The following is a 12,411-nucleotide window of genomic DNA, read 5'->3' as shown; positions in this document are numbered from 1 at the left end:
CTCAAGGAGTTTATAATCTAAAGAGGGTGGGGAGGATAGCAATATATTAAAGAAAGAAAGGACTGGAATTTAGAGGAATTGGAAAAAACTTCCTGTATCAAAAAACAAGAATGCCTGTAAGTAGAGAAAGCATTTCAGACTTGGGGGACAATAAGAGAAAGTGCTTAGAGGCAGTGTCTTGTTCAAAGAATAACACAGTGGCCAATATCACTGGATCAAGGGTATATAAGATGATTGGAAAAAGGCATAAGGTCTTTGAATGGTGAGCAGTGGATTTTGTATTTCATCTTGGAGGTGATAGCGAACCACTGGAGTTTATTGATTAAAGAGGGTGAGATGGTTGGGACCTTCACTTTAGGAATATCACTTTCTTGACTGAATGGAACATGTGTTGGAGTGGAGAAAGAGGAGGCAAGCAGACCCACAAGCAGGTTTGAGAGAAGGCCCTAGACAAGAATGGTGTCAGTGTCAGAGGAGAGACAGGGACATATTGCAAAGGTGAAATTAACAGAACAGACCTCAGTAATCAATTAGATAATGAGGGTTGAGAGAAAATGAGGAGTCCAGGTTGACAAAGTTAGGTTTCCATCCTGGGTACCTGAGAGGATGATGTTGCCCCTCTGTTGTAATATGAAAGTTAGGACATGGAGAGATGGGGAATGAGTTCATTTTGGGGGGGATGAGTGTTTGGCAGGATAAGTTTAAGATGTCTGCTGTACATCAGTTCAGGGTGTCTGCTGTTGGAGATGAAAAATTAGAGGTAAGCAGAGAATTTGAAACAAAAGTAGATTTGAGAATCATCAGCATAAAATTTGTAATTTACTCCATGGGAGTTTGATAAGACCCCAGAGTAGAACCTTGTGGTACACTTAGGATTAGAAGGTATAGCCTGGTTGAGCAGCTAATAAAAGACACTGAAAAAGATTGGTCTATAAGAACTAGAAGAAATTAGTAACCCCAAACCTAGAGACAAGAAAATATTTAGGAGAAGAGGGTGATCAATAAGTATCAAAGGAGAATGAAGAATGAGAAAAAGCCCTTGGTTATGGTAATTTAAAGATCATCAGTAACTTTAAAGGGAGTTCTTTTAATGGAATGGTGAAGTTGGAAGTCTCAGGTCTTCATGAGGGTTATACACCTCATATAAAGAGGTTGTTAATGCCACAGGATAAAGGAATATATTGGATAGAGTCTAAAAATGGTATATAAATAAATTAGTGTATTAATGATGCTGTATTTTGAAAACAAAACTTCTATTTTTAGTTGGATGGATTTATTGCTAGAAATTGGGCCAACCAGAAATCAGCATTGGGAAGTGCCCTTGATCCACTTGCTGATAAAATTCTCATCAGTGTCCTCTATATTAGCTTGACATGTGCAGATCTTATTCCAGGTAAGAGCTCAATAATATTCGGTACTGTGGTAAGTTTCTTACAAAATTACATAGTCATAGTCATATTATTTTTTTAAATGGCCCGTTTATTTCTTGGGTTTAAAGAACTCAGTGGCAGGAAATACCCTCTACCAAAGTGTAACAGCAACTGACCTACAACTTACAGGCTTAATAATAGTTGCCTGAGCCACAGAGGTTAAAATGATTTGTCCAAAGTAACATAAAAACACTGTGTCAAGAAGCATGATTTATTTGAACCCTATTCAAAGATCTTATATGTCATAATAATAATGAAATAAATTCTAATAATAGGGTGGATTTCTTTTGATGGAAGAGAATATAGTTTGGGGTGGCTAGCGCACCGGCCCTGGAGTCGAGTACCTGAGTTCAAATCTGGCTTCAGACACTTAATAATTACCTAGCCGTGTGGCCTTGGGCAAGCCATTTAACCCCACTGCCTTGCAAAAAAAAAAACCCTTAAAAAAATATAGTTTGGTTATAGAACCATGTTTGTTCTTCCTTAAAACTTAAACCTTAACTCAATTTTTATTTCTTTAGATTGAATGTTCAAAATTTAAATACCTATCTCTGGTAATTTTTTTTTTTTGCAAAACATTCAGACTATTTTCTGAGAAATACTACAAATTATTATTAATAATATTTTAGCCCCAGTTACATGTAAAGTCAATTTTCAGCATTCGTTTCTTAAAGATTTTGAGTGTCAATTTTTTTCTTCTCTCCCTCTGTCAAGCCTCCCCCTTCCTGAGACAGTTTGAGTTAGTATGCAGCTTGATATAGGTTATGCATATTCAATTATGAAAAACTTATTACTGGGGCAGCTAGGTGGCATAGTGGATAAAGCACCGGCCTTGGAGTCAGGAGTACCTGGGTTCAAAACCAGTCTCAGACACTTAATAATTACCTGTGTGGCCTTGGGCAAGCCACTTAACCCCATTTGCCTTGCAAAAACCTAAAAAAAAAACTTATTACCATAAAAGTCACGTTGTGAAAGAGGACAGATGCCAAGGAAAAAATATAGAAAGTGAAAAATAGTATGCTTTGATTTGCATCCAGACTCAATTTATTCTTTCTCTGAATTGAATAGGGATGGCATTTTTTATCATGAGTCCTTTGAAATTGTTTTAAATATTGTATTGATTTGAAGAGTTTTGAAATCAGTCAGCTTATCAATTTTCATTGCACAGTAGTACTCCATCACATTCATATAGCACAACTTGTACAACCATTCCCAACTAATGGACATCCCCTCAATTTCCAATTCTTTGTCACCACAAAAAGAGCTGCTATGGATATTTTTATATTGAGAGGTTCTTTCCCCTTTCCAAGTAATTTTTAAATACAGCATTTTGAATATTTCTGCTATATTTCATATCTATATTACACATAATTCAACATATTTGGTGTTTATCTTCTGTGTGCAAAACAACTGTGCTAGGTTTAGTGAATGTGAAAAATCTAAATGGCACAGTGGGCAGAGTGCTGGAATTGGAAGGAGGAAGACCAGAGTTCAAATCCTGTTTCAAAAATTTTGTAACTATAGGACCCTGGGCAATTATCCTCTTATTTCAGTTCCCATTGATGTAAAAGCAACCTCTAGGGTTGTTGTAAAGATCAAATGAGGTAATAAATGTAAAATACTTTGTAAACCTTTTAAAGTGCCATGTAAATGTTAGGTATTCACTATTTGAAGAACTTTAAGTCTAGTTAGAAGATAAAGCATATATATGCAAATACAAAATACAATACAATTAAAAACAATGGAGAAGAGATAAATATATTTGAGATTATTTTTTCAGCTGTGAGTTTTATCTTAAGATTCATGAAGCCTCCAGTTTTATAAATATAGGAATACTGTACCTTATTTCTGTTGACATCTTGGATAGATTGAAACATTAGATACTTAATATGTGCCAGACACCATGTTGTATTGTGAGCACAAATAAATTCAAACTAGGAAGCCAGATTTTTACTCTCCAGGAACTTACAGGTAATGGGAAGGACAACTCATAAAAAGGGTATTGTCAAAATGAGGAAGGGGACAAATGAAGCAGTGTGGTATAGAAAATCAGGTAGAAAAATTGCCCAGGGTAAGTTACTTAACTCCCTCTGAATCTCCCTTTTCACATACTTTTAAAGGGGATTAACACTTTGATCAAACTTGCTTTAAAAGGCTGTTATAAGAAATGTGTTGGGGCAGCTAGGTGGCGTAGTGGATAAAGCACCGGCCTTGGAGTCAGGAGTACCTGGGTTCAAATCCGGTCTCAGACACTTAATAATTACCTAGCTGTGTGGCCTTGGGCAAGCCACTTAACCCCATTTGCCTTGCAAAAAAAAAATAAGAAATGTGTTTAACAAATAATAACCTCATTAAGTTTAAGTAAGGTATTGATATTAAGGTGTATGTGTGTGTTTGTGTATACCCACATACATTTACATATATGTATAACTTCCTTACAGTTCCTGAGAGGTTCAGTTACTAGTTACACAGTTCTGAGAAGCTCATTTTTCTAACCCAGGAAATCATTTGGGGGATAGTGTTTCTTAGAAGCAAACTAGCCTTTTAACCTGTGGATGGCCAGAACCAAACAAAAAAAAGTTATGATTGGAGAACAAGAATCAAACAGAAATTTAATTTTCATTGATTCATTGAGACATGATTTTTTAAGCAAGGAGGGCATCTATAGACAGTGTGAGGAGATCTCCATACCTTGACCAATGTCTGTGCAGTGAACTATATAGCCCTAACAATGAAGGGGATAACAGCAATAGTAAGGCAAATTTGATTCAGAGCAGGGCTTCGTGAACTCAGAAAACACCTGGTGTTGGTCAAAGAAATACAATAATTATTTAATTTTTGCCAGAGGGTGAATGCAGAGATTGTTGTTGGCCATGCTCAAGGCACAAATTGCTTGATTTGCTGGGTCTTAAATTTGGAAAAAAGAGTATCCTAATATCTTGACAAATGTATATGTTAAGGTGATTTCATTTTCACTTTTCAGTTTCACTTACTTACATGATTATTGCAAGAGATATAGTATTGATTGCTGCCGTTTTTTACATCAGATACAGAACTCTACCATCACCAGTAAGTAAAAAATCTACTTTATTTTTAAATTATGTTAAACCTGTGTGTGTGTGTGTGTGTGTGTGTGTGTGTGTGTGTGTGTAAAATTCTGTAAAGACTGCAATCTTGCTATGTTTTGACATAGAAAGTTCTATTTACTAAATATCTTTGATTTTAATTCATTAACCAAGTCAAATAGTTTTTTTAAGCATCCATCATCTTGTTTCATAAAAGATTAAATTGCTTAGTAACATGAAAATACAACTAAATTTAAAAGACACAGGAACTTATAAGTTCAAATTCCTTTTCAGTGAATTGATTCTTCCTGTTTAATGAATACCACAGACTTAATTAAAATTGTCTTTTTTAAAATTATTATTATTTAAGGCAATGGGGTTAAGTGGCCTGCCCAAAGTCATACAGCTAGGCAATTATTAAGTGTATGAATTCAGATTTGAACTCAGGTCCTCCTGACTCCAGGGCTGGTGCTCTATCCACTGCTCCACCTAGTTGCTCCAAAATTGTCTTAAAAAGTAATAAAAAGTAAGAACCAGAAGAAAACCAAATTGCTAGTATCATAAATGAAAAAGGTGAACTCACCACCAATGAGGAAGTAATTAAAGTAATAAATCAGAATTATTTTGCCCAACTCTCTGCCAATAAATTTGACAATCTAAGTGAAGTGGATGAATATTTACAAAAATATAAGTTGAAGAGGAAATTAAAAACTTAAATAACCCTATCTCAGAAAAAGAAATTCAACAAGCCATTATTCAACTCCCTAAGAAAAAGTCTCCAGGGCCAGATGGATTCACAAGTGAATTCTATCAAACATTTAAGGAACAATTGGTTACAATTCTATATAAACTCTTTGGAAAAAATAGGTGAAGATGGAACTCTGCCTAACTCTATCTATGACACCAATATGGTGCTGATACCTAATCAAGGAGAGAAAGAAAATTATAGACCTATCTCCCTGATGAATATAGATGCAAAAATCTTAAATAAAATCTTAGCAAAACGATTACAAGTTATCACTAGGATAATACATTATGATCAAGAAGGATTTATTCCAGGAATGCAGGGTTGGTTCAGTATTAGGAAAACTGTTAGGTATGTTATTGATGTAATTAATCATACTATCAGAAATCACATGATCATATCAATAGATGCTGAAAAGGCTTTTGATAAAATACAGCGCCCATTCTTACTGAAAACACTAGGGAGTACAGGAATAAATGGTTTGTTCCGTAGAACAATAAGCAGTATCTATATGAAACCATCAACAAGCATTATATGCAATGGGAATAGGCTAGAAGCATTCCCAATAAAATCAGAGGTGAAACAAGGATGTACATTATCACCACTACTATTCATTATCATTTTAGAAATGTTATCCTCAGCAATAAGAGAAGAAAAAGAAATTGAAGGAATTAGAATAGGGAAGGAGGAGGCAAACTCATTCTTTGCAGATGACATGATGGTATACCTAGAGAATCCCAAAAAAGTCATCCAAACAACTACTAGAAATAATTTGCAACTTTAGCAAAGTAGCAGGATATAAAATGAACCATCATAAATCCTCAACTCTTCTATATATATATGAGCTAGAAAGAGCAATCCCATTTAGAGTAACCTCAGACAAAATAAAATACTTGGGAGTCTACCTGCCAAGGCAAACTCAAGAACTTTTTGAAAACAATTACAAAACTCTTCTCACTCGAATAAAATAAGATTTAAATACCTGGGCAAACACCAACTGTTCATGGATAGGTCAAGCTAATATAATAAAAATGACAATTCTACCAAAACTAAACTACTTGTTTGGTGCCCTAAAAATCAAAATTCCAAAAAATTACTTAAATAAGTTAGAAAAAGTTGTAAGTAAATTTATATGGAGAAATAAGAAGTCAAGGATTTCCAAGGATTCAATGAAAAAAAGTGCAAAAGAAGGTGGCGTAGCCTTACCAGGTCTAAAATTATATTATAAAGCATCGGTCCTGAAAAATGTCTAGTATTGGCTAAGAAATAGAGTCGTGGTTCAGTGGAATAGACTAGGTGCAATAGCAGGAAATGATTATAGTAATCTGCTGTTTGATAAACCCAAAGAGTCCAGGTATTGGGATAAAAACTCTCTTCTTCGATAAAAACTGTTGGGAAAATTGGAAGTTAGTATGGAAGTAACTTAGAGTAGACCAACACCTCACCCCCTATACCAAGATAAGATCCAAATGGATACAGGATTTAGACATAAAAAAAAAACAATTTTATAAGCAAACTAGAAGATCAAGGAGTAGTTTACTTGTCAGATCTATGGAAAGGGAAACAGTTTATGACCAATGAAGAGATAGAGAAGATCATTGAAAACAAACTAGATAATTTTGACTACATTAAATTAAAAGGCTTTTGCACAGACAAAACCACTGTAACAAAAATCAAAAGAAATATAGTAAATTGGAAAACAATTTTTGCAACTAGTATTTCTGACAAAGGACTCATTTCTAAAACATACAGAGAACTAAGTCTAATTTTCAAAAAAACAAGCCATTCCCCAATTGATAAATGGTCAGAGGATATACAAAGGCAATTTACAGCTGAGGAAATCAAAGCAATCCATAATCATATGAAAAATTGCTCCAAAACATTACTTATTAGAGAAATGCAAATTAAAGCATCCCTGAGATACATACACCTCACACCTCTCAGACTGGCCAATATGACCAGAAAGGACAAGGATCAATGTCGGAAGGGATTCGGGAAATCTGGGACACTAATACATTATTGGTGGAGCTGTGAACTCATCCAACCTTTCTGGAGAGCAATTTGGGATTATGCCCAAAGGGCAACAAAAATGTGCATACCCTTTGACCCAGCAATACCCCTACTGGGTCTATACCCTGAAGAGATGATAAAAGGGTAAAAAAAAATCACGTGTACAAAAATATTTATAGCAGCCCTGTTTGTGGTGGCAAAAAAAATTGGAAATTAAGTGAATGTCCATCAGTTGGGGAATGGCATAACAAACTGTGGTATATGTATGTCATGGAACACTATTCTATTAGAAACCAGGAGGGATGGGAATTCAGGGAAGCCTGGAGAGATTTGCATGAACTGATGCTGAGCGAGATGAGCAGAATCAGAAAAGCATTGTACACCCTAACAGCAACATGAGGGTGATGATCAACCTGATGGACTTGCTCATCCCTTCAGTGCCACAACCAGGGACAATTTTGAGCTATCTGCAATGGAGAATACCATCTCTATCCAGAGAAAGAATTATGGACTTTGAACGAAGACCAAAGACCTTCAAATTAGGGGGGGAAAAAAGCATTATATTATAATGTAATTTTACTATCTCTTACTTTTTATTTCTTCCTTAAGGATATGATTTCTCTGTCATCACATTCCACTGAGATCAATGTATGCCATGGAAACAATGTAGACTAACAGAATGCCTTCTGGGGGGGTGGGGGGAGGGAAGCAAGAATGGGGTAAAAATTGTAAAACTCAAAATAAAATAAAATCTGAAAAAAGAAAGTAAGAACCAACATGGTGTTAATTTTTGCTTAGGATCACTCTTAAAGCATTTGCCTCTAAATCATCAGCTTAGATTCTAACTAAACATAATGGATTTTTAAATGTCTAACTATTTTTCATTTTCCAGACTAAAAAAGTAGTTGATTCTAGTAAGAAATAAAGTCTGTTGTTAAGCAGCTATTTATATATTCGATTTGATAATTTTATCATATGATTCTATCAGTCTCTTGATTGCATAAAGCATTACTCTTTCTATTTTATTCTTAGATAAAGAATATATCTATAAAATTTTATCATAGTATCAGATAAAATGTACATCTTTTAAAATGTTACCAAAAATATTTGTTAGAAAAAAAATAACATTTTGTTCACTTCATATGTGTTGTTTCCTAAAATTTACCAAAAAATTGCTTTAAACTAATATTAATAAGTTCCTAAAAATTATAATTTTTTCCATAAACAAACTAAATATCCAACCTTTTATCACTTTCACAGCGAACTCTTGCTAGATATTTCAATCCTTGCTATGCCACTGCTAGGTTAAAGCCAACATTCATCAGTAAGGTAAGGACATTATTTTTTCAGTTCTTCATTTTATACCCTTTCTTTTGTCTCCTTTATGATAATCAAAGATAAAAGCAAAAATCTTTCATTGTAACATTTTGCTATATTAGGTATAGGTCCTTGGATCTGCTAAACTATAGGTGAAATATAACTTCTCTTTTAATTAGCTAACAAATGATATATGCTTATGACCCATTGGAAACCTATTATGTCACCCACATACTTCTATCTTACCTCTTTCCTTCTCCAGTTCTTACATCTTTATCAGCTTTGTAGTTTTAAGAGATTAGATTAAGTTTAGCAGACTCTTAAAGGTAATTGATATATTTGATATATATAATTGCTGCTTGGACCAAAGCAATCATTTTTGCTGCCTTCCTGCCATGTAAATATCTTATATAATCTTTTGTTACTATTACATGCAAAGGAACAGGAAAAAGCATTATTTCATAGCACACTATAACTGTATACCCAGTCTGCTCTGCTGAGTGCCAGGTTACAAAAATCACTTCATTTCACATTCACATTAACCTCTATTTGGGAGTAATAATGCTTTTTTTTTTTTTTTTTTTGGTACATGCTATTTCCATAAGGGTCCATATGTGCTTGAACCTGCTTTTCTAATGGTAACAGTTTGCTTTGATACTCCCATCTCCAACTGATTAGATTGCCCTTGGAACAGCTAACTGATCAAGGGTTATGGAAACCATATCATTATTCCCATGAATACCATGTTGTAACCAACTTAGCTAACCTGCTGTAATGGGATTTTTTTTTTATTTGTATTGTTTTGGCTTCTAAGTGCTTTATATTCAATAGCAGTTGGATGGGACTAACAATGGCAAAGGAAAAATGTTCCAACACTTATCCTTGTAGGTAGGCTTCCAGTAATATTAATAATAAAAATAAAACATAGCATTTGTTATATATTCTTTCATAATCAGAATAACCCTGAACTTCTTAAGGGCTGGGACTAGATTTTCTAACATTGATTCCTTCTCCCTCCTCCTTTACTCTCATCACTTAGCATAATGTCCTGCAATATTTGGATGTTTAATACAGTTTTTTCTTGTTACTTAAAAGCATCTTTTTTTGAAGTAGTCTTTTTTTATTGTTAACTGGATGGTAAAGCAGTAGTATAATACAAATTATATGTTACAATCTCCAATAGCCTTTTTCCTTTATCTACACAACTTTTTTCTTTCTTCATGATTGTCACTTTTCTATACTCCAGTCAGAGAGTCAATATGCCCTTTCTTCCCTTTTCTTAGTGTCTTTTTCAAGCCCATCTATTAGGGATGTCCTTCTAACTCTAGAAAGTTTGCTTCTATGAGGGTAAGCTATTAGATCAATGTGTAACATTTTTGAACCAGAGGATGGTTGGTATAGTGAAAAGATCTCTGAATTCAAAGCCCTAAGTTCTAATTTTGGTTCGGCAACTAACTTAATTGTGTGACTTGAGAGAAATTATTTCATCTCCATATTATCCCCATTGAAACAACAGAAATAATTGCTCAATTTACTCCACAAGACAAAAATGATTTTACTTTTGTTTTAGTACCCCCAGTACCTAGCATAATACATTACATATTATAATAGGTAGCTTAATAAAGTGCTTGTTGATAGGGTTGTGCAAATATATTGAGATCAGAGCAATCAGTTTGAAAAAGTGCTAAAGCAATATGCAAATGAAAAAATGTTTTATTATTGTCAAACTAGTGCAATTATCCTTGTATCCATAACAGAGTAAACTTGCAGATAGTCATTCATTTGTAAACCCTCAATAAAATTAAATAGCTAAAATTTCCTTAAAAGTTATATGTACATGCTGTAATTTTTATATCTGAGTTTCTATATCAAGAACAGTTCAACATCTAACATTTGATATAGATCTTTATCTTAAAACTGCCAGTTTCATTTTCTGTTTGTCCTTGTACTATACAGAATTGGTCTAGATGACCTTGATTCATTTTTTCCGTAAACATTTGTTTTTCTGTAGGTGAATACAGCAGTTCAGTTAATTTTAGTGGCAGCTTCTTTGGCAGCTCCCGTTTTCAATTATGTTGACAGCATTTATCTTCAAATACTTTGGTAAGGTAAAATTTTAATTTATCACTCCAAGAATTTAATGTAATTGTCTTAAAAATTATTTATTTATAGTGGTACTTTGCCAGCAGTATTGAAAATAATCTATACCACTGAAAATATACCAACTTTATAAGTACTAAGTATTCTAAAAGCTTGATTTTTAAGTTACTTTGCAACTTTGTGAAGTTTTTTTTCATGAACACAACTTGTTTGAACACTTTCTCAAAAATAATTTTTCATAGTATTTTACTTAAGTAAGTTTTCAAAACTGCTCGTTGACTGCCTATTAACCAGAAATTATATATTTTATTTAACCTGAATTCTTTTTTTAATGTTTTCTTCATGTGCATTTTTATACAAGCACTGTATGTTTTCACTCTCTTAGTTTTGCTTTATTCTGCATCATATGTACAAATGTGAAGTTACTTTGGGGGGCAGGTAGGTGGTGCAGTGAATAGAACACGGCCTGGAGTTAGTTCAAATCTAGCCTCAGACATTTGCTTGCTGTGTGACCTGGGCAAGTCAATTAACCCTATTTGCCCCAGTTTCCTGTAAAACAAGCTAAAGAAGAAAATAGCAAGCCACTTCAGTATCTTTGCCAAGAAAATCCCCAAAAGGGGTTGCAAAGCATCAGGCATAATTAAAAACAACTAAACAATAAGAAGTTATTAATGACCACCATAGAATTTTCAGTCATCCATTCCATCTTTCAAATACTTGATTGTTTGATGCATACACTACAAATTTCTTTAAAAAATACTTATTAATTTGATTTTATTTTTACTTTTGAAAATTACTAAACTTTCATTAAAAAAATTACTAAACTTTCATTAAAAAAACTTGCTGTAACTGATGGCAAATTCTAATATTTCATTATCTCATGACTCATATAATACAAAAAGGAAGATTATTGTATGGCTGCAATATTTTTAAATTTTTGTTATAACTTCTATTTTTTTTTCTTCCTACTTCTACAACAAAAGGTGTTTTACAGCTTTCACCACAACTGCATCAGCCTACAGTTATTATCATTATGGTCGGAAAACAGTCCAGGTGATAAAAGGCAAATAAATGTCATCCATCATTATTATCTGGGAAGCAGCAAGACATCATTTACATCAGAACCAGCTGGTAATCTACAGGACTCTCCCTTTTTTTGTTAGTTTGGGAAAGACTTTATCAAAACATAAACCATGTCAGTATCATCCCAAGTGAAGTCAAGTGCAGTGAAATTAAGCTTAAATCATGTACATATATGGAATTTTCCAATGTATTTTTAAATAAAAATATAATTTGGAATTTTTTAATCTTAGATTTCTTAAAAGTAATTAAAATTAGTCAATTTTTAATTTTTTAAAAGAAATATTTCCAGAAAAATAGCCTATATCCAGGTTCCCTTGTTACATTAAGTAGAATTTTCATTGTTAAGAAAGCACTGACATAAGTCAGTGAAAGAGAAGGAAATTAGATTCAATGTCAATTTACATTCAACTTGGGTAAATAATTTTATTTTTCAAATCTCTGATCTGTAACAGTTAATCTGGATATGTCATTTGTTAAGAATGGTGATATGAATGACAAGCTAAGTTATAGAGATTAAAATGCAATGTGTTTTGAAAACAAAGTCAAACACATAATGGAATTCGTGTTGTGTTTAGTCTTCCAAAATCTTTGATGCCTAATAGTTTATTTATTATTTATGTCAGGATAATGAGTAACAGAATAGTTAAACGTAACATCGGGT

General features: G+C 33.3%; 1 protein-coding gene across 4 annotated transcripts in view; it reads left to right on the top strand.

The window, feature by feature from the left end:
* CRLS1 (cardiolipin synthase 1) overlaps positions 1 to 12,411 on the top strand; it is a 32,819-nt gene that overhangs the window by 3,981 nt on the left and 16,427 nt on the right. For 2 of the 4 annotated variants that reach the window (XR_012473378.1, XR_012473379.1), the window contains exons 3-7: positions 1,264 to 1,393; positions 4,414 to 4,499; positions 8,511 to 8,579; positions 10,579 to 10,670; positions 11,651 to 11,798. Coding sequence is in view for 2 of the 4 variants with exons in the window: in XM_074209494.1 (XP_074065595.1) it covers positions 1,264 to 1,393; positions 4,414 to 4,499; positions 8,511 to 8,579; positions 10,579 to 10,670; positions 11,651 to 11,738 (465 nt within the window). In the remaining 2 variants the exon portion in view is untranslated. Of the gene's footprint in view, positions 1 to 1,263; positions 1,394 to 4,413; positions 4,500 to 8,510; positions 8,580 to 10,578; positions 10,671 to 11,650; positions 12,257 to 12,411 lie in introns of those variants that run through there. The other 2 variants (XM_074209494.1, XM_074209495.1) reach the window with 1 other exon arrangement.

Source organism: Macrotis lagotis, chromosome 1 (assembly GCF_037893015.1).
Source record: "Macrotis lagotis isolate mMagLag1 chromosome 1, bilby.v1.9.chrom.fasta, whole genome shotgun sequence".
NCBI lineage: Eukaryota > Metazoa > Chordata > Mammalia > Peramelemorphia > Peramelidae > Macrotis > Macrotis lagotis.
Note: the sequence above shows the minus strand (reverse complement) of the source record. Positions and strands in the feature narration are given on the sequence as shown.